The following is a 26,145-nucleotide window of genomic DNA, read 5'->3' as shown; positions in this document are numbered from 1 at the left end:
ACACACACACACACACACACACACACACACACACACACACACACACACACACACACATACGTACGCACGCAGCCGGCCGGAAGCACAGACACTAACGTATAACACACACACACACACACACACACACACACACACACACACACACACACACTCACACACACACACACATACACATACACAAACACACACGCACACACACACACTCGCGCGCGCACACACACACACACACACACACACACACACACACACACACACACACACACACACACTCATGAATTCTCCTAATTTCTGAAATAGTTCCAAGCAAACCGGGTCAAAGAAAATATTTGAGACGCTCGATTTCTCCTCCCCTCCTCCACTAAAGAGCGCTTATGTGAAGTGCTCTGCGCATGTCAAAACAGATCAGCCAATGACGGGTCTGAGCAAATAAACTTCCGGCAAGTGTTGCTATCCTGTCTCTGTGTGGTTGCAGCATTGCTTGTATATTTGTGTTACTATTAGACGCGCTGTGAAGCAGCTGAGACATACCTTTCACAAAGATCTAGGTCAATGGTATGAGTCGTCTACATGGGAGGAATAAATCGGGTGGCTTTGGTAGATAACGGTGATTAGATCATTCATGATATGGTACTGGCCCAGAATTGCGGCAAGAATAGTGTGCCAACTTCAAGGAAGCTGTAGGCTTAAACAAAATGTTATTCAAAATGCATGACATGAAACTACCGACAGTATGTATCTAGGACACGAACTCAAACAAAAGCGTATTTTACTTGACCCAAACAATACGACATTGCATAAAGACTCATGATGGTGGATAAGACAATAGCTGTTGCAAGATACCACACTTAGCAGTTGATGTTGATCATAAATGATGCGTATGTTGGTATATATGGCTGGATTGAAATGTTTCTCAACCGCAATGTCATCACAAATTCCCAACCATGGGCAATTAAACATTCTGTATTCTGTATTCTGTATAAGCAGACAATGAAACTGCGTGGCAATGGGTTCAAGCTAAGATATGAAGGCAATATCGTGGTGAAAAGTGATCATTTAGACTTTGAAATTACCTTAAACCTTGTTATCATGTTCAAGGCGTTGGCGGAGAGAGTTACTTTGGGGCTCTGTTTTTTTAATTGTACCGGCACTGAAAAGTCTTCGGCTGTTATTCCAGTCAGGAACAGACCGGTCACACACTCGGCTATTTATGTTTGTTTGGTGTGGTTTTTTTGGGTTTTTTTAATTTTTTTTTATAGAGTAGGCCTATCCGTGTCAGTCTCCATGCTTGTCTTGGTCTGTGTCCTGCCAACAAATCAGCTGTATCCACTGACTGAGTTATATCATAGAGGCTGGTAGCTATATACTTCAGTGACCGTACGTCTTTTTTTTAGCCAGTGCCGTGTCTGTCTGTGTTTCCATCTGTCTAAATCATGAGTACTTTAATGTCACAGTGAATTTGTCCGTGCTAGACTTATAAAACAAGCAAATAACTTACTTGAACGGGGTGTTTTTCCTTTCAACGAAAATCTAATTATTTTAAAACACACTTATTATGAACTGCTTAACAAACATGTAAAGGAAAAGATGTCTTTCTTGTCTTCAGTTATGCAAACGTCGAAGAATAAAATAACAAACAAGATACGTTGCACTGCTTTTAGCCAGGTAGGGGTGAGAGGGGGCGAGGTGCAACGAGAAGGCTAAAACTAAGCTAATCCTAAAGTCTCCAGGTCTAATAAGCCGGGCCATATGGGAACCACTTCACCAGCATGTCAAAACATGATGTATAGGAAATAAGCACAAATGAAAAACTAGCTGACAAGTGTCAAAGGCAAGCCTCTCAGCTGCCTCGTCTTGTAAACAATAAACACTTCATGCTTATTAGGTCGTCCGCTGCCATGTTCATATAGGAACGAGATCTCGCGAGAGCGGCGACAGCATAACACAACGTGCAACATTGAGACTAGAACCACGGGGAAGTTTATACTTAGCCCTTGCGGATGTATACGCGTAGGTGATGAAAAAGGAGAATGGATTGTTCTTCGTTATCCAAACAAAAGGAGAAAGCTTCATACAGTTTTACGTAAACACCTAAGGGGTATGGAGAAATTGTGGGCACAAAACTCGAAGACTGACCTTGTTTGGCACGTATATTATGGCATCAAAAAGTGTGCCAGAAAAATGCATTTAGAGTTTGGGGAGGGGGGTTGTGGAGATGAGAGGTAGGGACGGGAGGTGGGATGGCCGATTGTGATTGGAGATTTTCACATGTAGGGACACTAAAGGGGGGAGGGGGTGCGTGGAAGATGTGGTATAAGATGATCGTGCAGGTACAACCTTGAAGATGTAGACTAGAAGATGGTCTGCTTTGGAAAAGGGAATTATATTGTTGCTTTCTTCGACAGGATCAACTCGCTGAATAAAAATAATGGAGAATGTACAGCTCATCTAATGTTCTATGTGGTCTGTACAGTTACTTATATCGCTATATGTAACAAAAACAGCAACACACCAAGGCTAAACCAGAATGCAATCAAGTATGAGTGTAAACATATGTGTTTACCTAAACACGCGTGTATGTGATTGTTTTGCATAACATGCTCCAAGGGAGGGCTCTATGATTCTCTGGCTGTTGTGGTAAGAATGTGACAATAGGCGCGTGCATGTACTCTTTCTTTGAAGTACTAGTGTTATTTTATGTTTCTATTGACAACAACAGTTTTTTTCATGTTCTCTGCGATGAGAGTCTAGGTGATGTTTTTCATTTCCTCCTCCTCGTCCCTAATCCTCTTCTTCTTCGAATTCTCCCTCTACAAAATCCTGCTCATACTCCGCTTCCTCGATCCCGCCTCCTCTTCCTTATCCCCCTCCACCTCCTCCTCCTACTCCTCCTCCTCCTTTTTACATTTAGTCAAGTTTTGACTAAATGTTTTAACATAGAGGGGGAATCGAGACGAGGGTCGTGGTGTATGTGTGTGTGTCTGTCTGTCTGTCTGTGCGTGTGTGTGTGTGTGTGTGTGTGTAGAGCGATTCAGACCAAACTACTGCACCGATCTTTATAAAATTTGACATGAAAGTTCCTGGGAATGATATCCCCGGAAATTTTTTTCATTTTGTTGATAAATACTTTTGATGACGTCACATCCGGCTTTTTGTAAAAGTTGGGGCGGCACTGTCACACCCTCATTTTCCAATCAAATTGATTGAAATTTTGGCCAAGCAATCTTCGACGAAGGTCGGACTTCGGTATTGCATTTCAGCTTGGTGGCTTAAAAATTAGTTAATGACTTTGGTCATTAAAAATCTGAAAATTGTAATTTTTTTTTTTTATATATATAAAACGATCCAAATTTACGTTCATCTTATTCTACATCATTTCCAGATTCCAAAAACATATAAATATGTTATATTTGGATTAAAAACAAGCTCTGAAAATTAAAAATATAACAATTATGATCAAAATTAAATTTCCGAAATCGATTTAAAAACAATTTCATCTTATTCCTTGTTGGTTCCTAATTCCAAAAACATATAGATATGATATGTTTGAATTAAAAACACGCTCAGAAAGTTAAAACAAAGAGAGGTACAGAAAAGCGTGCTATGCAGCACAGCGAAACCACTACCGCGCTGAACAGGCTCGTCACTTTCACTCCGTTTTGCACAAGCGGCGGACTACGGTCATTGTGAAAAAATGCAGTGCGTTCAGTTTCATTCTGTGAGTTCTACAGCTTGACTAAATGTAGTAATTTCGCCTTACGCGACTTGTTTTCTTTCTTTCTATTCTTCTTCTCTCTCTCCAACACATTCCTCCGGCTCCCTTCCTCCTCCTCCTTTTCCTCATTTTTCTTTTCTGTTCTTTTTCATTTTGTATTTTTTTTTGGGGTTTTTTTTTTTTTTTTTTTTTTTCTTTTATTTTATTTTATTTTTTTGTATACAAGTATAGGCTGTGCATTGCAGGACACAGACAAGGGAGCACAAAACATAACACAAAAGAAAACACACGTTGGACAATTACAACACACAGGGGTGGGGGAGGGGGGGTTGGTCATGGCTTGGTGGTCGCAGTATCTTAATTGTTCTTGTCAATCCTCTCCCTCCTTCACGTCTGACCCCTCCTCCTTCACGTCTGACCCCTCCTCCTTCACGTCTGACCCCTCCTCCTTCACGTCTGACCCCTCCTCCTTCTTGTTCTCCTTCTCTTTCTTTGTCTTCTCTTCCGTTTTCTTCCTTGCCCACTGCTGCAGGGACAATAAAAAACAATAGCCAACCAACCAATCCATTCCCACTTCCTCCTTCTCCTCCTCTTCTAATTTCCTGCTTCTCGGCTTCCCCGTCTCCTCCTCCTCCTCCTCCTCCCTCTCTCCCTCCCCCCTCCTCCTCCTGCTTTTCCTTCTCCTCTTTCTTTTTTTCTCAATCCTCCTTCTCCCCCTCATCTTTCTCCTCTTCCTCCTCTTTCTCCTTCACCCATTCCTCATCCTCATAGTGTGTGTTCTCTTTCTTCTGTTTCGTCTTCTTCTTCTTCAATGTCGAACATGCGAACTTTTTTTTTTAATCCCTGATTCCTCGCAGTTTACACTTGTAACAGCTATCTTTCTGCGCAATGTTTATCTGGGGTCGTGTACGCCAGTGGAGTCTGCTTATTGGCACTTTTTCAGGGAACTCTAAACAATCACTCGTTCACACCAGGTTTTCACAGCCTTTGTGGAGAGTTTTTGTTCCCCTGTTCTCAGTGGCGCACTTTGGAATCAAACTTTGCTAGTACCGTTTAGCGCAAACGGTGGATCACGGATTAACAGCCTTTGTGCAGTGTCGAGATTTTCTTCCCTTTTGTTACACCCCCGGTATAGGGGTGTGTATAGGATTCGGTCGATGTGTTTGTTTGTTTGTTTGTTTGTGTGTTTGTGTTCGCATATAGATCTCAAGAATGAACGGACCAATCGTCACCAAACTTGGTGAACAGGTTCTATACATTCCTGAGACGGTCCTTACAAAAATTGGGACCAGTCGAACACACGGTTAGGGAGTTATTGGTGGATTAAGATTCTACAGGACTTATAGAGGCACATATTAATGGTCAAAGGGAAATAACCTTCTCAGTTGGTGGCAGTGAGAATGGTTATTTCCCTTTGACCAACGGGGGTGTTTTTCCTACCTCGGAGGAATTTCTTGTTTCTCTCGTTCTTTAACAACCCCTAGGTTTTACACTGCATGTTTGGGGAGTTTCTGTTACCCTCTTCTGTCTGGCACTCTGTGCAATCGAACTTTGCTCTCTCGAAAACACATTGGGGTCAAACTCGTCTCGTTCTAAACAGTCACTCAGACAGGGTTTTCCCCTGTTCGTCTTCAGCTTATTCCAACATGTGATCAAACTTCATTTTTCAATACCCCATGCAACATGTCTGTGGGATCATATTGATACTCTAGTTACACCGGTTTTTAGCAGCCGGCGTGGATATTATTTTGTGTTTTTGTTTTTCTGTTCTCGTTGGCACATCCAAAAAAAAACTATTCTCGTTTATCGGTATACATTAGGATCAAACTAGGTCTCTCGTTCACAACAGCGTCTCGCATGTTTGTTTGTTTGTTTGTTTGTTTGTTTGTTTGCTTGTTTGTTTGTTTGTTTGTTTGTTTGTTTGTTTGCTTGTTTTTTTGTTTGTTTGTTTGTTTTTGTTTTTTGTTTTTACACGGCCTTTATGGACAGACAGGTGTGGGTTTTTTCTGTGTTTTTGTTTTGTTTTTGTTATCAGTACTCACTTCGCCACAATGGGATTAAACTTGTTTTTCTCGAGTCTCCCTTCCACAATAATGCTATGGTTCTAAACAATCACTCTTTAAAAACAGTGTTTACGAGTCGTTGTGAAAAGATATTGTTTTTGTTCCTCTGTTATCGTTGGTGCCCTCTGTGTTGCCAATCTTTGGCCGTTGTCTCTTACACACTGTGAGATCAAACTTCGCTCCTTCGTTTCGTACTGTACATGACATGAGTTAACGCCCTTTTAGTGACTCGAACCCAGTTCTCCATCGGTTTCGTAGAAGGATCAAACATAACGTAATCTTCATTACCGGATAGTTTACACCGACCACCCAGGAGCAGTACTGGTGGCGAGAAAGTGTCAAATATGTGATAGCACACCTTGTTTGATCTTGACTGCGCGCTGCTTGTTGTTTTAATCAGTTCATCTTGGTGCTGGTTGCATCCTCAGTGCAGAAAATGCGTTTTGGAAGTCAGTGTTGCGACTTTAATGTAAGCAACGTGAAGTAGTCCGAATGTCAGATGCATTTTAATCATCGCTTCGGTTTTATGTCCGGAAAGGAATTATTAGTACGTGTACAAGCAGTCCTGTGGTACTTTCATTTCAAACATGATTTCTGAAAACCTATTCTAACCTTCAAATTGAGAAAATGTTGACGGAATTAAAGTTAAAACTGTAGGCTAGATGCCAAATTATTCTTGCCGAGCGTCATGTAATGAGCATGATACTTGTTGAAATAGTATACAACTGAAAAAAGAACATCCTTTAGACCAGGGTGATAATTTATAGTCTTTTTTCAGCTCGGTACTTACTCCAGACGCTTTCCGTTCCATACTTCTTTGCTGTTGCAGACTAAAACCTGGTATACGGCCCTTCAGTGTCCTCCTGTATTCTTTTCCACAAAGAGAAACAGACCAGATACCCCAAGAATGAGACCCAGACAGAAACGCGGAGTGGCTATGTTTTTGGTAGATAGAAATAGCAAAAGACCCAAAGAAGAGAGAACAGAAAAAATACTCAACAGATAGGTACCTATACAAAACACTAATGACGATAGCTAAAACAGAGTTTCGGGGTGGATACCTACTTCACTGTAACAGCCACTACGCATGCTCGAGTGACACCAGACTTGCCGGAAATTCGATGATTGCGCCCCCTGGCGTTTGGGAAAGCTTGACTTCCGATTCCAGATCTTTCGTTTATCCTGCTGCAGTAAAAGCGCCGTGAGCGATCCGGACATATCCCCGAAATTGAATTTCCTTTACTTGTCTGGCGTTGTTGCTTTGCCTTACGTGTTCAGCCAGTCTTCTTGCTCGGGTCAGCATTCCTCGGAGAGCAAGGAAGAAACAAAGAAAGCAGCGATCTCTAGACTAAACCTTTCTTTCGCAAACAAGAAAAGCGTTGAGATAATGCGGACTGAACCTTTTCTCGGGTTTATTTTAGGGTTTGGCTCCGATGATGAATGTGTATATGTGACCCTCCACCACGAAATGAGTCGCATGTCACCTCGCGCGGTTCTGCGTTAGGCTAAATATAAGTCCGGGGAGTGTCTGGTAACAGTGTGAGGGTCACCTTAGTCACAGGCTTATAACTCAAACAGTTTTCGCTCTTTTCTAAAACGGTTTTCACCACTGGATAGAGCATAAAAAACTCCGTAGAAAAATGTAAAAACATGAAAATCATGCAAAGGTGACATGCGACTCATTTCGTGGTGGAGGGTCACATATGTTATACGTGAATGAGGTGGATGCTTACACCACTTGTGTCTTCGTTGATGCCCTAGTGCACGCATTTTTTCAGACGGACTTTTTGTAGGCACAGAGACAAAGCTACCAGTTTAGTCTATAACAGTCGAACTGACAATGTCAGTGCTTATTACACAACTGCTCAATATTTGAATGGAGCCTGAAGGGAACCCTTGCCCTGCTCCCCTTCCTCCTCATCCCCCCCCCCCCCCCCCTTACAATGTCAGTACTTGTGCCCCAGCCCTCTTTTTGAAAATGTTTAGTGATCGGATTCCTTTCTTCCATGGCTATATCAGATTGTGGTGTTTTTTTTTACATTAATTTTAGTCAAGTTTTGACTAAATGTTTTAACGTAGAGGGGGGAATCGAGACGAGGGTGTGGTGTATGTGTGTGTGTCTGTGCGTGTGTGTGTAGAGCGATTCAGACCAAACTACTGGACCGATCTTTATGAAATTTGACATAAGAGTTCCTGGGAATGATATCCCCGGACGTTTTTTTCTTTTTTTCGATAAATACCTTTGATGACGTCATATCCGGCTTTTTGTAAAAGTTGAGGCGGCACTGTCACACCCTCATTTTTCAATCAAATTGATTGAAATTTTGGCCAAGCAATCTTCGACGAAGCCCGGACTTCGGTATTGCATTTCAGCTTGGTGGCTTAAAAATTAATTAATGACTTTGGTCATTAAAAATCTGAAAATTGTAAAAAAAAAAAACCATTTTTTTAAAACGATCCAAATTTACGTTCATCTGATTCTTCATCATTTTTTGATTCCAAAAACATATAAATATGTTACATTCGGATTAAAAACAAGCTCTGAAAATTAGAAATATAAAAATTATGATCAAAATAAAATTTTCGAAATCAATTTAAAAACACTTTCATCTTATTCCTTGTCGGTTCCTGATTCCAAAAACATATAGAGATGATATGTTTGGATTAAAAACACGCTCAGAAAGTTAAAACGAAGAGAGGTACAGAAAAGCGTGCTATCCTTCTCAGCGCAACTACTACCCCGCTCTTCTTGTCAATTTCACTGCCTTTGCCACGAGCGGTGGACTGACGATGCTATACGGTCTTGCTGAAAAATTGCATTGCGTTCAGTTTCATTCTGTGAGTTCGACAGCTTGACTAAATGTTGTATTTTCGCCTTACGCGACTTGTTTAATGTTTAACCTCAATGTACGTGATAAGTTTGTTTTCTGCCCAAGCAGCAGTAACGAGAGCTCTGCTGCCTTCTTGGACCTTTTGTTTGTTGTGGTGGTTTTTGTGGGGGGGGGGGGGGTCTGTGTGCTATGTTTCTCCTTCTCCCCGTTACTCGTCCTCCTCCTCCGTCTTTTTAGTCTTCTTCCAGGCATTTTTTGTTTGTTTGTTTAGTTGTCAGTTCGCTAAGACCAAATTGTAAGCGGAGGGTGGGCAAGAGCTTAGGACTTTTCTTCCTCTTGCGCCTTGAGACTGTGTCGATGCCGGGAACGTGTTCTTAGGGATGAGGGGAGGGTAGTGGGTGGTTAGTGAAGGTGTCGGGAGTTTCGTTTAAGTTAACGCTTTGCACGTAAATTTGTTACCGCCACTGTGGTAGCCTGAGGAAACCAGCAGCAATCAACTGTTGCAATGCTAATGTGTAGGATGGTACCCCCCCGGCCCCCCCACCCCCACCGTATGCACCATACTATTTTAACAAGAACAAAAAAACAATGAAAATGTACTCACCAAAACCACGAACAATAACAATACGAATAAGGACCGGTTTCGACGGATGTCTTCATCATGCAGCTACAAAAAGACAGAGAGGAGAAAAAACAATCAACATTGCCATTTGTACCTTGTCCTTGTTCTTCTCACCTGCAGTCTATTGTTCCTATTTTCATACTAGGTTAGTCTTATGAATTATTTTTCTCCATATTGCAGCACCACCAGGCTTCAGAATCAAGCTGGACTTCCGGGATCACTTTGTTCTGGAGAAATCAGAAGATTGCAAGTATGATTTTCTCGAAGTCCGGGACGGACCATTTGCATACTCGCGCCAGATTGGTCGCTTTTGCGGGGCTCACTTCCCGCCCCTCATTGAATCCACCAATCGTTTCCTCTGGCTACGATTCAAAACGGATGACTTGCTTCAATATGACGGCTTCAGGGCTATATATTCCTACCACAAAGACCACAGTAAGTGTGATGTGAGCTGTGTGTGTGTGTGTGTGTATGTGTATGTGTATGTGCGTGCGTGCGTGCGTGTATGTGCGTGCGTGCGTGTGTGTGCGCGTGTGTGTATGTGTGAGTACAGTGTGTGTGTATGTGCGTGCGTGCGTGTTTGTGTGTGTGTGTGTGTGTGTGTGTGCGTGCGTGCGTGCGTGCGTGCGTGCGTGCGTGCGTGCGCGCGCGTGTGCGTGCATACGTGCGTGCGTGCGTGCGTGGTTGCGTGCGTGTGTGTGCAAGGGGCGGGTGTGATCGAGTGTGTACGTGGCTGAGTCTGCCTGCCTGCCTGCCTATTATGTCTGCCAGCCTACCTGTCCGTCTGTCTGGCTGTCTGGCCGTCGATGAAGGTCAACACTGCTATGTTTTCGTTCAGTTTCTGTTCCTGCATTTCTGTGTTGTCGTTCTTGTTCTTGTTTTCGGCTGTTATTATTTTTTGGTTTCGAGCTGCGGCTGTGCAACAGTATCCGGTCAGTGTGCGGCTTGCTTGATGGTCAGATGGTGTCTGTGCACTGGAACCACAGAGACAAAGAGATAAGGCCATATGTCCAAATGGTGTTCCTTTTAAACAGGATTCTATTAAAAATAGAATTAAAACAGTGAAAACACAGCAGTCACGCGTTATAAGCTTACTTGAATGATTTTTTTTACCTGTATCAAATAAGTTTATTGGGATGCTCCTACTCATGCATGGTGTTTTGTTTCAGCGCAAAATGATGGAACATCACTCAGCAAAGGTGAGAAACGTCTTAAGTACATCTTGTTTAAAGTTATTCGCTGAATAATGTCTGCTCACGCACGCAGACTGTCTATTTAAAAAAAAATTACTGTTGCTTTGCTTCGAGTGATGTTCCTGTAACTCTAACATACAAGTGTCTCGACCAGAATAATACGCAACAAATGGTAAAACTGTAGAAAGAGTAGACTTGGAAGTTTCTTTTCAAACCAACACCCTGATCAATGGGAGACAGTCGAGAATGAATCTTCTCGCAAGAGGTCACGTGTTACAAGCGGCAGCTTGATTTTATACGCTCGAGGATTGTTTTTCACCATAAATGCGTTTTCTTGATTTATTAATATCCTGTTTTAGCAAATCATGAAGGTCACCAATGGTAGTGTTCTGTCGTTATTAGTGACGTCGACTGTGTGTCGAATTCCTATCAAACTTGGGCCAAATAACCCGGATGGAGTGCTGACGTCAGAGGAGGTCCCTTTTGGTGACGTGTCGGATCCCAACTACCCAACAGGCAGACCTGTAGACTGCACGTGGGAGATCTTCACAGACCCAGGCAACGCGGTAAGTTTATTATTCGATATTTATCGGATTAAAGCCGCCACCTAATGGTTTAGGCCAACAGCACAGAGAGTAGAAGCAGAGACTCTTTCCTTGCCGCTTCAACCCTTTTTGCCGACAGGTTGACTAAATGTGTGTATATCGCTTTACGCGACTTGTTTTTCTTCCAATGGCTTTCCAGCGATGCAAACTGTATTTGAGGAATTTCGTTGTTCTGTGTGTGTGGGGGGGGAGGGGGTGGTATGTGTGTGTGTGTGAGGGGGCGGGGGGGGGTGTCTAACTTGCTTGCTGGCTGGCTGTTTTGCTGCCTGGTTGTCTTTCTGTGGATTTCAGTGTGAACGTTTGAGACAAAAACTAAACCCATATACAACCTCTCTCTGTGTATCTCTCTCTCTCTCTCTCTCTCTCTCTCTCTCTCTCTCTCTCTCTCTCTCTCTCTCTCTCTCTCTCTCACTCTCTCTCTCTCTCTCTCTTTCTCTCTCTCTCTCACACTCTCTCTCTCTCTCTCTCTCTCTCTCTCTCTCTCTCTCTCTCTCTCTCTCTCTCTCTCTCTCTCTCTCTCTCTCTCAGATCAGAGTAGCAACACGCCCAACTCCCCGTGCAATAAAAGCATACAGAGCGTTGTATAACTTCGATTGCAAGAGAAATGCTTATATTCTTTCTTTCTTCCGAGACCCAGCCCGAGGCCCAGCTTATGTAACCGCAGCTCTCAAAATCAGCGTTTCCCGAGGTCGTTTGGCAGTTAATATTTCACCCTGAACAGTAAACGATAAGATTCAACGTTTGGTAAAGAATAAGTTTTAATGGCATTTCTCAGCCAGATTCCCAACGAAACCGGAAGTAACATATAGCATCTACTCTCTGTTACATCATTCATCTTATTTTTCTTTTCAGGGCCAAAGTATCTGAATCTCATATCTTGAACACCCTCTCCCCCCCCCCCCCCAACCCCAACCCCATCCCCCACAAACACATCATGAAAACCTTGAAATCACGACAAGACTTGAGATTTATAGCCTTGCGTCACGTTCCCATGCAGAACATGTGTTCCCTTTTTCTGTTCTTGCTTCTGTAGTGCTTTTTTTCAAGCTCCTTCGCGAGTCACGTGAAACGCAGATATACGTGAAGTTTATAACCGTGTGTCAGTTTTCTTTCATACATAAACTGTCTCGGAACTATCCTTAGCGGATTATGAATTTATTCAGTTATTCTGCAGAAAAGACAAATGCTGGAGAAAAACCGTTCTTTTCTGCAGCATTTCTGCATAATTTCATCTTTTGCCGAAGCAGCGTTTTTTTTCTGCAGCAAAACATTTTACTGCAGTAAAATTGAAATCAAGAATGCTGCAGTAAAACGGTGCTGTTGTTTTACTGCAGAAAACCTGTTTTCATTTTTTCTGCAGCATTTTGTACTGGCTCTTGGCGGATTATGACATTATTCAGTTATTCTGGAGAAAAACCAAAATGCTGGAGAAAAACTGTCTTTTCTGCAGCATTTCTGCATAATATCATCTTTCGCCGAAGCAACGTTTTTTACTGCAGTAAAACAGTTTTTCTGAAGCATAATGTTTACTTGGTTTTCTGCAGTATTATTGCGATTAACTTTTTCTTCAGAATAGTCTGTGACAGTTTTTCTGGAGAAAAACGAACGACCTTGTACAGTAGCGTTTGTATTCGTCGCCCCCTGGGATAGTATAATAGTTTGTTCCGCAGTGTACAGACAAAATACATTCGTGTCACGCACAACTATTGATAATTCTGGATGAGTCCATCTCTCGACAGAGGGGTGGCTCGCGTGCTCCAACATTATAATGAGCCAGTACAAAATGCTGCAGAAAAAGTGTAAACAGGTTTTCTGCAGTAAAACAACAGCACCGTTTTACTGCAGCAGTCTTGATTTCAATTTTACTGCAGTAAAATGTTTTGCTCCAGAGAAACCCGTTGCTTCGGCGAAAGATGACATTATGCAGAAATGCTGCAGAAAAGACAGTTTTTCTCCAGCATTTCTGTTTTTCTGCAGAATAACTGAATAATGTCAAAATGCTGAAGAAAAAGTGTAAACTTCGGATAAGGCGCTATATAAATAAAGAGAATAATAATTTTAAAAAAAAGAGAATAATAAACAGTTTTTCTCCAGTAAAACAACATCACCGTTTTACTGCAGCATTCTTGATTTCAATTTTACTGCAGTAAAACTGTTTTACTGCAGAAAAAAACCCGTTGCTCTCGCGAAAGATGACATTATGCAGAAATGCTGCAGAAACAAACAGTTTTTCTCCAGCATTTCAGTTTTTTTGCAGAATAACTGAATAAAGTCATAATCCGTTAAGGATACGGAACCCCCTTGCTTCCTTCTCTCTTTCTGTCTCATTGTATATCTCTGTCTGTCTCTCTGTCTCTGTCTCTGTCTGTCTCTCTCTCTGTCTGTCTCTCTATTTCTCTCTGTCTCTCTCTTTCTCTCTGTCTCTCTCTGTGTCTGTCTCTCTGTCTCTCTCTTGGTCTCTCTGTGCCTCTGACTCTCTCTCTCTCTCTCTCTCTCTTTCTCTCTCTCTCTCTTTCTTTCTCTCTCTCTCTCACATATATACACGCTCATTTACACATACACACACACTTACACACACACACTTACACACACACACACACACACACACACACACACACACACACACACACACACACACCTCCTTGCTCAATTCTCTCCGACTCTGTCTCTCTGTTTTGTGTCTGTCTGTCTGTCGGTCCTTCTCTGTCTCTCTCTCTCTCTCTCTCTCTCTCTCTCTCTCTCTCTCTCTCTCTCTCTCTCTCTCTCTCTCTCTCTCTCTGTCTCTCTCTCTCTCTCTCTCTCTCTCTCTCTCTCTCTCTCTCTCTCTCTCTCTCTCTCTCTGTTTTGTCTTTCACCACGTTTTTGAATATTTAATTTCTGTCGTCTTTGCAGATTAACCTGCACACGGTGAAAATGGCTCGGGGCAGCAGCGTTCGTTGCGATATCAGCTACGTCGCGCTGTATCATGGGACCACACTAGAGAGAGACCGCCAAGCGCGCCTGTGCGGAGGCGATGACCCTGCAGTGATGTCCTTGACCTCCAAGAACAACCGCGTCTTCGTGCGTCTCTATGGCAACGCCCTTCACACCAAACCTGACCTTGAGCTGGTCTACTCTCTTGTACACACTGGTGCGTGTATTTTTCATAATGAAAATGAAACGAAACAAAATAGAATGATGTATATTGATACAAAAGAATGGGCAAAACCAAATAAAACTAACTAAACCAATAATATAGATCGGTTAGCATCTTGTAACAAGAGAAAGGGACAAATGTTGCAAAAGTGTTGCCTTTGCAGTTTACTTGTTCATTTTTTTGTTTGTTTTTGTTTTTATCGGTGCAAACTGCATCTCACTGGATGCTGAGGTTATTTCAACACAGATTAAGTACAGAAAGCGTAGAATAGGGAAGGAAATGTCTGCGGAGACCAAACCAGGTCAGATGCTAAGAGGGAGCTTCTCTTGGAACCTCTAACGTAAGTTTCTGTACATTTGACAGTAAATTCTCAAAACCAGGAAATAAACAAAAATCCCTGAAAATGTCAGTACATTTTTAAATTTCTTGTTTCACTCGAGGATTTTGTAAATGCCCTAAAGTATAATACATTACGCCCTAATCTTTACCAGCATAGCACAACCTTATTGTATTTATTTTATCAATCACCACAATTGACCTTAATTCTTACCAGCACCTCAAGTCCTTTTTCGTGTCCAGCAAAGACAACTTCAATTTACCTGAATTCTTACCAACATCGACAAATCTTATTCTACTTATTCCATGGCCAAAACAAAACACAATTGACCTTTAACTCTTTCCAAGTCAGAAACATATTCTCGAACTTATTGACCAAGATCTTCTTTCATCGCCAACAAAAAGTACAATTTTTAAAATAATAATGCTTCAGGGGATACTTACTTTTAGGCTCTCTTTCTTCTTTTTCGACAACCCGCAGCGGACCTTAATATTTACTGATATAGAGCCGGACGAGAACCCCCTGCAGGAGAAGCTGTTTGGAAACCTAGTGGCCCTAAAGAAGACGGCGGCATTCGTGCGTGCCACAGAAGTAATGTCTAAAAGGAGCGAACAAGAAGAAGAAAGAGAAGAAGAAGAAGACGAAGAAGAAGAAGACTGATATAGAAAAAAATCTAACTGTACTTAGTTCATTGCCAACAAACAAATGTGACTGTGTTGCAGGTGACGCTTGCGTTAAGGGCTTCTTCTCCTGCGGAGGGTTTTGCATCTCCACCAATATGCGCTGCAACGGCTTGGCCAACTGCCCAGACGGGAGGGACGAGAGAGGGTGCCCGGGGGTGCCCGTGGTGGACGGAACTGACCCCAGTAAAGGAGGCGAATGGTACCCGGACGGTGACGGGGGTGGCGGAGGTGGGGGTGGCGGAAGTACTGAGAACACTACAGAGAAAGGTGAGATGTGGCCTTTTAGTTGTTTGCTTTCTTGTCTCTTTTGTTTGTTTGTTGGTTTGTTTGTTTGTAGTATTAATTCGTTTATTCTTGGAAGGGGGGGGGGGGTGGTGGTGGTGGCTTGTAGGGGGGTCTCCGTGTTTTTGACAAACGTTCTTATGATTGAATAAGATTTTTTACTGGGATGATTATGAAGTTTACTCTTATGGCCCTGTCACACGACCGTTTTAACGCCTGCGTATGCCGACGTATGGGACATTTGAATAAGTATTTGAATAAGTACGCTGGCGTACGTCGAATACGTTATGGGAACGTTTTGTATACGTTAAGAGGACGCTGAAGCACGCTGGCATACGTCGTAGTACGCTGAGCACGCAGCAAAGTTTTGTGCATGCGTTTTGAACTATCTGGAGTTGTCTTTGTGGATGTCTGCTTTTTTTAGTCATTTTTTTCCAAAGTCTGTTCACATTTGCCTTTGCCCGTGTATCGGCTCGTTAGACTTGTTGATGGCAGTTTTGTGATTCGATCTTTATCTGATTGAGGCCCCTCCCTAACGGTTTAGGTCGACAGATTGACTTAATGTTTTTATATCGCTTCACGCGCCTTGGGTTTTTTTGCAATAGATCTCCAGCGATGCAAACTGTAATTCCACGTCCAGTGCAGTGCGTCTTCCGAAACTGACTGTCTGTTCTCTTTCTGTTCAGGCAAGGAAAGCGACGCCGCGATCCCACTGCACATGATCATCCTGGGGGCGATAGGAGGCGTGCTGTTGACCTCCGTCACGCTGGGGCTCTGCATCATGTGCCGCTCGCGGCGTCACCACAACCGCAAGAAGAAGGAGGACCAGAAGCTCCGCCAGCAGGCCAAGATCAACAGCCAGGAGATGGCTGGGACCCCCACCTCTCAGTCCCTCCCCACCCACACCCTCACCAGGCACGGCGATAGGAACGGAGGGGGAGGAGGGGGAGGAGGAGGAGGTGGAGGAGGAGGAAGTGGTGGAGGGGGAGGAGGAGGGCAAATTCGAGGCGGCAGCATCGGCTCCAAAGGACAAGGTCACCCTCAAGGTCGTTACATGACCTTCGCCCACGTCAGCCCCACGCCCAAGGAGAACCCGAACCGGTACAGCTTCACCGGTACCAACCTGCAGGAAGGACCCGGAGACCTCGGGGACATGTCCGACTCTGGTCAGTACAGACGATACCTGCTGGAGATGACCCCTGACGACCTGGGCGACGACGGGTCCTCCCAGCTCCACCACCCCGCCATGTTCACCACCCCTCAAGGCGTGGTCATCGGCATGACCCACCTCCCGCCCTCCACCTCCCCGACCACCCCCACCACTACCGTCCTGCCCCACTCCCCCACCATGGAGGGAGGAGGAGGACAAGTGGGGTACGGGGTGAAGTACCAGGGTCAGTGGCCGCGAGGGATGATGATGGAGGACCCGAGCCTGGTGTACCCTTACAGCTCCAGCCTCCCCCGCCCCACCCCCTTCCTCGGCCTCTCCAAACCCTTCAAGAATGAGTCCAAGTACCTCCAGACCATGCAGGCTCTGAAAAACATGGATGAAGAGATCATGAAGGAGACTCCGGCATCTTAAGAGTCTGCGACGACGATGAGATTACGAAGGAATCTCCGGCATGTTAAGGGCCTGCAATGACAACGGAGTCTCCGACTTTTCTAAGAGCCGGTCTCTGCTAGGGGCTGACGCGTTTTGAAGTCATTGAGGAACAGACGGTCTGCGACGACGAAGAGATCACGAAGGAATCTCCGGCATGTCAAGTGTCTGCGATGGCGATGAGTCTCCGTTTTTTTAAGAGCCTGTCTCTGCTAGGAGCTGGGGCGTTTTGAAGTCATTGAAGAACAGACGGTGTCAAAACAGCGAAGCATCTTAACTCCCGCCTGTATCAGGCGAAAGCGGAGGCATGAAGAAAAAAACGACATTTAAGATGCTGCACAAAAAAACTGGGCATTTCATGAATCGTACGACCTGGGTTATGTGATGGATCTCAGTTCAGCAGGTTTCTCTTTGAGAATGGCAGACTTTCGAAGTCATGCATTATCAGATTCTGAAAGAATCCGATGATTCTCGGGAATGTATGCGAACTTAAAACTAAGATTAAAATCATCAAGAAAAAATATAAAAAATACTATCATGGATCTTCTTTAAACTGGGAATGTGTGTCATTAGACATTTCATGCACATTTAGATGCTGAAGACTCGACTTAAGTTCGTCAAAGATATCCTGAGGAAACCGCCTGCGTCTGAGGAGTGTTTTCTGAGGCGAACATGGAATTATACTAGCCATCGCTAAACATGTAGTGGAGATTTTCTTTAACTTTTGCTATAAGAAATAGAGAAGAGCCCCACCAGCTTACTGGGTAAGATCAGAAGATGAGAACATAATTAATTTATGGTGAAGCGTGAATTTTACAACTTCGTGTTATGCATTGTAACTGATCTAGTGCCTTTCAAAACCAAAGTGCCGTGGAGACACCCAAAGCATCTGTACTTCTCTCTGAATATGGAAGCTGGGTCAGATGACGCATGTTAAGTGCCGATATTTCTAATGTACTCCCTTACTGTAATGGTATATGTAGATATTCCCAGTTTCCAGAGCGTCTCTATCCAGTGCGATGTGAGATACTGTTCTTCTTAAAGGCTGGGTGAAGACCCACCTCTCTGTTTTGGATGCAATGCACCATGGACTATTGAACGCGTCTTTGTCAAGGGTGTGGACGTGAAAGAGATTCGTGACAAATAATACAGTGCAGATACTCTCAAGGTCTTATGCCGGGATGTCCCTCCGGACAAGGTTTGAAACGGTTTAAAGGAAATCAAGATTTTTAACAAGATTTGGAGTACAACGTGTAAAAAGACCTGAGCTTTTTAGAACGTTCTTCATGTCACAGTGACAGGCCTTAATGTAAATAATGTCAATCACGGAGACTGCCGTGGTAACTGAGAAAGGAAACAAACTTGCATTGGTCCCGCATAAGCATATCGGTTAAAGGGACGTTAAAAAACAACACCATCTGATCTTAAAAAGCTGAGCATCTTCTTGTGCTCTGGCTTGTAAACACGGGGTTACAAGGCGAAAGGCATCTACAATAACTTGAAATAACCTTGAGTCTATATGTTTGAGTTTGAGGCGCAAGGTATGAAGCATTTAGGGTGTTTTGGGTTGATCAGGTACCGGCCTTAATTTCCAATGTGCTCAAAGTCAAACTTGCCCTTGCATCTTTGGAACAGTGTCTTCAGTATCAGCTTCAATGGCGCGCTTTCCAGAAGCATGCTTGAGAGATTTACTGGTGCAAGATTTGAATATTAGTCAACATCATGAATAAAATGATTAACCACTCATTCAACGAAAGTTTGAAGCACGCAGTAACAGAGGAATATGTTGTGAGTCTATTGATGTTCACGCTGGGGTTGGTCTGAGCATCTCACTCACCTGCAAGCCACAGACCTCCACAGTGAGGGAAGCGTATTCCAGACAGACTGTAGCGAGTCGTGTGCGAAAGGGATGTACGTGTGAATTCATTACTTCGTCTCGCTGATCACGATAGGTGCTAATCCTGCTTGAATTTTGAGCATGAACATCGATGAACACTTGTGCTTCCAAAAAAGGAGAGAGAAAATAAAATTGGTATGAATGAACGAGGTCTCACTTCAAATGTCTGCAGTGTTGTGCAGTGGCTGCAGAAAAGTGTATTACATCCACTACATTTGTCGAATCTTTAAATGCCAACATTTTGCATTCTACAAGGATGTTGTTACATTTAATATGCCCGATTGCCGCTGATAATGCCAAGGGAAACTTATAATTGCCAACATTTTGCATTCTACAAGGATCTGGTTACATTTGATAGGCCCGAATGACTGATAATGCCAAGGTAAATGACAGCCATCGTCAGTACATTATCTGATACTCTAGGGCAAACATCGGGCACGGCCGGAGCCGGGCGGGGCGGGAGATGGAGAGGTACTGGGAGGGGAGGGGGGTATGGTGTGAGGAGTACTACGTATATTGAGAAAACGACTCAAAAGTGTGCGTTCGCAAACTGGTCGCTTCTAAAGTAAAGCTTCATCAACTTAACTTTGTAGGAAAAACTTGGTTGGGTTTTTGCATACAAAGGTTCTGGTGAATTCTGTCTCACCCAAGCGTACTTGCACTGTGTCTTTCTGGTTTTCTGACTGCTCGTGCGCGGTACCAGGTGTAGAATGAGTCTCTGTGTTTGTTGGTGAGTGGCGGTTTCGTCTTGTCAATGGTATTGACGTTGCAAACAATTTGTTGCCGAGATATCAACGTCTCTTCCTGTGTTTGTGAACTGTGTGTGGAGTTGGAAAGTGTTTGCTTCACATGGGGTTGTACTGATTGTTCGCTGTGTAACCGAGTGCCGAAACACTACGATCACCTCGGGAAGCGAAGTGCAATCAAACAGGTTTGAAAATATTAGGGCTAATTTCTTAGCCCTATAAAAACTGTTATGCAAACCCGAAGGTTTCCATGAACATACAGACAATCGGAAACCACCAGACCCCATCACAAACAGATTTCCACAAACCACGGGTGTTGACTTAAAGGTCAACAACTCGGGTGCAGAGTCTGCTGTGACAGGAGCGGTAGCCTCCCCTGTCACAGCTGTTTGATATTTAGTAACATAATCATGTTCAAATGAGGGCAAGCTGCAGACAACAATGAAGCAAGGCCGAGATAGTGAAGTTGGCTACTAACAAACTATTCGATCGAAAGATTGTTTTATTTCACTGATTACAGTGACATTTTGTACTTATGTTTCTTTTTAATGTGTGCATTTTACTTAAAGGTGCAAAATCCAAGTTCACAATGTTATATGCACCAAGAGAATAAGGAAGCACAGTCGGATCTCACAAGCAGCATCTTTACTAATCCGCAGATTGTTTCTGTGTTCAGTTTTCTATTCGTGGCCTTTGCCAATGAAGCAGGTTCTAACTTTGCAGGAACACTTTTTCATTCAGTATTTAATGCAAGGTTATGTCATTCGGTACTACTCTTTTTAGTGTATTCATTATTGCCATGACTCAAACCTTTGCCTTATCGATTCCGTCCATCAAAGTGCATATTACCAGTAGTTGCCGACTTGGTGAGCACCTGCGAAAGTCTACACATGTGGGTGCTATTAGCTTTTATTAACTATTTTACTTACATGTGCTCTGTTGAATCCTTAACCAACTCTATGCTCGAGAATGTTTGACAAAAAGGTTTTGCTGTGTGTGGTTATATGTCATTCATCACTAAAGAAAAATAAAGTGGTAGCAATCCATATGCATAATGTATGATGCCATAATCCCTTTGATTTGTCCTTGTAGCACAAATTAAACTCAGGTGAATGCCACACGAATGAGATGAACGTGTACTAACCTAAATCATTTGTATGTCTTTGCATTTTGTGTACACACACAATTTGGAGATACATGTATCTAAGCAAAAGCCTTCACAACGTGCGCCTTGACTTGAAGTTTTTGGTTTTGTTTTACACTTATTTTGTAATAATCTGAATGAAAGGAAATGTTGGATTCGATGATTGAATATAGTTTGTTGTAAAGAGTTTTTGACAAATGCTTTGTAGCAAATACTTCTGGCTTGAGAGTGAATGGAAGAATTAATAAGCGATGAATGAACGAATGAATGAATGATTGATTGATTGAATGAATGAATCAATGAATGAATCAATAAATATATGTATCAATGTAATCAATCAATCAATCAATCAATCAATCAATCAATCAATTAAAGTCAAAGTGAGTACCTACTCTTGAAAATGCAAACGATATGAGTTAAATAACTTACCAATACTGTTCTTTCAGGATGTGAAACTGAACTGCGTTGCATTCAGAACGTTGCTTTTCAAAGAAAAAAAGTGAAAATGTAATCGCTATTCAAGCAAACATTTAAACGGTTTTGTGTTGTTTCATTACTGGATCGGTTTCGTCATTCATTTATTTCAAACGAGTATGTTTTCAGAAACCACTTACATTCGAGAGCACACTCTCAAAACTGGTTCTCTTCATTCAAAAACACTCGCTTTATAATGATCGTAAAAATACTATTTTGGGGAAGGTGAGGAATATTTGTAAACTGCACTTTACTGTTTTATTTTGTAAATAACGATGTGCATAATTTGTCGTAAATCCTACCCTGCCTTCTTTTGTGCTGTGCTTGTTTTTGAGATCGTAGAATAATTTTATGTTGGGGTATGCTTCTTTGATTTGGTTTCTTAATAGACTGGCGTAATTATTCTGGCGTTAGATTTTTTCTTTCTCCTGGTGCTGTATTTTTCCTGGTTCTGTTTATTGTAAAAAGTGTTGCACTTAGCCAGTCTGTCTCTGTTCATGTCTGCCGAAGCCTTATGCAATAAATGTCATTTCATACACTGTGTCATTCTTAGTGGTTTGCTGTGTGTGTGTTTGTGTAAGTGTGTGTAAGTGTATGTCTGTGTCAATGTGTGTGTGTGTGTGTGTGTGTGTGTGTGTGTGTGTGTGTGTGTCTGTGTGTGTGTCTGTGTGTGTCTGTGTGTGTCTGTAATCGTGCGTAGATGTGTCTGTCTGTTTATCTTTCTTTGTGCGCGTGTGTGTGTCTCCTGCGTCTGTACAGAGATTTTGTTGACAACAGTTTCTTGTATTTATTTTTGTATCTGTATTTTTTTTCATTTTGAATAGAAGTGGTCTTTTGGTTGCTTTACCGTGTCATACAGCAAACACACACACAAACACACACACACACACACACACACACACACACACACACACACAGACACAAACAAGCTCACATAACGACACACACTTTTTTACGACACACACATAACACACACACACACACACGGCACACACACGCACACGCGCATACGCACACGCACACACACACACACACACACACACACACACACACACACACACACACACACACACACTCACACACACACACCAGGGGCGGATCCAGGGGAGGTTTCCGGAACCAAGCCTAAAAAATAAAAAATAAATTAAATTAAAAATTAAACAATTTGAAGAAACTGATGGCTCAGATTGCACCAGATTGCTCCATGTTCCTTGATTTTAATCAACATTTTCCGGACCCCCCCTAGGACCCGGTCTTTGTCTTCTAAGTGAGGGTTTTGAAAAAAAGTTGGGTAATTTGTTGGCTCAGGTTGCACCAGATCGGTCAATTGTCCTTGTTTAGATCCAAATTTTTCTTCTTAAATTCACTTTTGGGAAGGTGTATTAGGGGATGTTTCTTGGCTCAGATTGCACCGGATTGCTCCATTTTCCTTGTTTTTATCAACATTTTCCCGGACAACCTTAGGAGGTTCGAACGCTTTGCGCCCTCAACTTAACGCTTCGCGTCGTCGAATTATCCCCAAAAGAAATTTGGAACCCCCCCCCCCCCCCTTAAAAATGATGCGATCCGCCCCTGCACACACACACACACACACACACACACACACAAACACGGCCTCCTCCCCCCGGCTTCACACCACGCGTGTACACGAACCCTTCATCCCGCCCATCCCTAACAACTACACAGGAAGACTCGATGGCTTGCTGCCAAAATCACTGTTTGTTCAGCCAACTCACCCAAGCATTGTTTTCTTGCTTTCTCTTCTCGTGAGTTCTCGCTTATTGATAGCTTTTGTCTTTCTTCTTCTGGTGTCGACATCGCGGGCAAAAAATAGCCCTCGCGCGCTAAAGAGTTGCAGTTTCGTCTCATTTCAACGACTTCATCTGCTGAGTGACTACAAAAGAACGAACAAGAGAGAGAGAGAAAAACTATGAAGGTGTCTAAAAAAAGGAAACTCAAAATATAGGTGAAGTCAGATCACAATAGCGAATACAGCCCAACCCCCTCCCCCCTTCCCGATTTCCACCCCCACCCCCCTTTTCCACCACCAGCCATAAAAAGGCATTATCACTTTATCAAGCCAGGCAGGGACATTAACTTTGGTGTATGTGGATGTGCCAAAACCATCGATTCAAGAAATTCAGTCTATTAGCCATTTTGCAGCGACTTTATTCATTCAACTTCAGAATTCTAGAAACACGCTTTCGTTTAGCTGTGTTAAAACATTTGTGGTTAAAACATTCTAACCACCATTTCAGTTTCGGCCAGGCTTTTACATGGGATAAGACCATCCTTCCACTAGGTCATATACCCAAAACTGAACATCCTGACTTCCTGCTGTCGTGAGTTGGAATTTGTTTTGATTGATTAGTTGTTTTAAAGACACTAGTGGCTTTAACAACATTAATTCATGAAAAATCCCAACAGTGCATAGAGAGCACCTGGGCAGTTAATTTATGTGTCCGAGTGAGGGATTGTATTATCCAATGTAAAAGCCTGACAAGATCTGATATGGTAAGCCGAACGGTTTTTACAAGAAAGGGGGTGCTCTTAACATTTCCGTGTGCTAATCTATGCAGCAATGGCGTCACTCCCGATTTATGTTTTTCAGAATCGAAGTTGTCCCTATCTCTAGGAAATTTGTGACCCTCCACCACGAAATGAGTCGGATGTCACCTCGCGCGGTTCTGCGCTAGGCTTAATATAAGCCCGGGGAGTGTCTGGTAACAGTGTGATGGTTACCTTAGTCACAGGCTTATAACTCAAACAGTTTTCGCTCTTTTCTAAAACGGTTTTCACCACTGGATAGAGCATAAAAAACTCTTTAGGAAAATGTAAAAATATGAAAATCATGCAAAGGTGACATGCGACTCATTTCGTGGTGGAGGGTCACATTTCAGGACTCAGCATAGGGACACAGTACTGAGGATAGGCCGCTTTAGGAACAGGCATCACGTGTTCACACATTTCTACATCTACGTCATGCCCCTGTGGAGTGTCTCCGATGACGGTGAAACTCATTCTGCAGGACTGTCCGACACAACACAGACGGCTCGACCGCTGACACAATGATGAGGAAGAGAAGCCCTCTGGGCCGTTTAGGCCTCAAGACATCCATTGCTGAAGCTGTGTTCTTTTTCAAAATCAAAAGTTCTGCTAGCCCCGTAACAGTGAAAGTTTAACGGAACGATAGCACTGTACGCCTTGTAGTCTATATTGTTTGTTTTTGGAGCCGATCAGTGTACTGCAGCATTCGCCAAGGCCACTGGAGTGACAAAGAAGAAGACGCGTAGGGAAACGTGAAACAGTCTTGCCCAGTCCGTCACCAAGTGATACAGAAAGACTGTGAAACTAATCGACACAGAAAAAGTGTCACTTTCTCCAAAAAAACCGGCCTCTTCAATTAAAATATACTGCCGTGATTGCTAAGCGAAAACTTGACCAGGAAGAAATGTTCAGGGGGTTGGGGTGTGAGTGGGGTGGTCAGACCTGGTTGGTTGGTTGGCAGGCTGGCTAGCTGGTTTGGTACCCTGACAGTTGAATGGTGAGTATTTAATGTAGTCTTATCTGTGACTTTTGCCAGAAAGAGTCAGAAACAGACTCGGAAATGACAATTAAGCCGTGTAGAAAGCAGTCGATAAAACACTTGTTGCAGAGACTCCCAACCACAGACATAAACACCGAAACGCAAACACGAGGGCTGGATTGGCAAAACAGACGCAATCACATCAAACACAGCGGCAAACCATTAGGGGAATATAGAAGGAATTCAAAACAGCAATAGCGACTCAAAGATGCACACCCATAAAGCCAAGAAGGCAAGTTCAATAACAGAATTGCTGGCAATCCCAGCTCAACCAAAAGGCATAAAAGACTTTTAGAGTGGAACCTTTAAGATCCCTCGGCGAACGCTCACAAAACCAGATATACATGCATACACATATCCTCGTATGAATGAATGCATACCTGAGGGTCTGGAAAATCGTTCTGAGCAGAGAACTCGTCAGCTTTCGCATCATTTGAGAGGTTTACCTCGGCAATGGACCTCCTTCTCGCCTTCGTCCGCATCAGTTCTCCCGGGAGGAAAACATTTTTGGCTTGTGTTGAAAGAGGAGCAGAAGGATGAGGTTGAGGAGGGGAGCAATAGAAGGAGGAGGAGGAGGAGGATGTAAAGGGGAGGATGTGTTGGAGAAAGAGGAAGAGGCGGAGGTAATGGGGGAAGAAGAAGAGAGAAAAAAGGAGGAATAGAAAGCGAGGTGCTTTGATACGTTGCTGCCAAAGAAAAATATGAAGCGAAAGGAGGTTCCGACTCATTTACGAAGGTAACGCCGTGTAGAGATGAAATACGGTGCGTCGGAGAAAATGTTGCCTTTGGGGAAATTAGCCAGCTACTATCTGTATGTACAAAAGAAATTTGTGTTTCAGAAGAAAAGATGAAACGGTTTACCATTCGCTTCACCATTCAGTTTCTATTTACTGGATCGCCCACCATGCTTGTGACATTACACATCTATCTGAGTGTCTGTCTGTGTTGTCTGTCTGTCTGTGACATTACACATCTGTCTGTCTGTCTGACTGTCTGTCTGTCTATCTGCCTGTCTGTCGGTCGGTCGGTCGGTCTGTCGGTCTGTCGGTCGGTCGGTCGGTCGGTCTGTTTGTATGTCTGTCTGTCTGTCTGTCTGTCTGTCTGTCGGTCGGTCGGTCGGTCAGTCGGTCAGTCTGTTTGTCTGTCTGTCGGTCGGTCGGTCGGTCGGCCTGGCTGGCTGGCTGGCTGGCTGGCTGGCTGGCTGGCTGGCTTTTTTCTGTGTCTGTTTTCTTTT

The 26,145-nt window shown here is 43.3% G+C and overlaps 1 protein-coding gene across 1 annotated transcript in view; it reads left to right on the top strand.

Annotated features, from left to right (window-relative positions):
* LOC138964160 (uncharacterized) overlaps positions 1-21,866 on the top strand; it is a 126,707-nt gene extending 104,841 nt beyond the window's left edge. Inside the window, exons 4-9 of the mRNA XM_070336053.1 lie at positions 9,409-9,663; positions 10,398-10,427; positions 10,824-10,987; positions 13,919-14,156; positions 15,222-15,449; positions 16,151-21,866. Of these exons, the coding sequence (XP_070192154.1) occupies positions 9,409-9,663; positions 10,398-10,427; positions 10,824-10,987; positions 13,919-14,156; positions 15,222-15,449; positions 16,151-17,046 (1,811 nt within the window). The 3' untranslated portion in view covers positions 17,047-21,866. The remainder of the gene's footprint in view (positions 1-9,408; positions 9,664-10,397; positions 10,428-10,823; positions 10,988-13,918; positions 14,157-15,221; positions 15,450-16,150) is intronic.
* The last annotated feature ends 4,279 nt before the right edge of the window (positions 21,867-26,145 follow it).

The sequence above is a fragment of the Littorina saxatilis genome, linkage group LG1 (genome assembly GCF_037325665.1).
Source record: "Littorina saxatilis isolate snail1 linkage group LG1, US_GU_Lsax_2.0, whole genome shotgun sequence".
Classification (NCBI taxonomy): Eukaryota; Metazoa; Mollusca; class Gastropoda; order Littorinimorpha; family Littorinidae; genus Littorina; species Littorina saxatilis.
The sequence above is the reverse complement of the archived record's forward strand: the minus strand, read 5'-3'. Positions and strand labels throughout refer to the sequence as shown.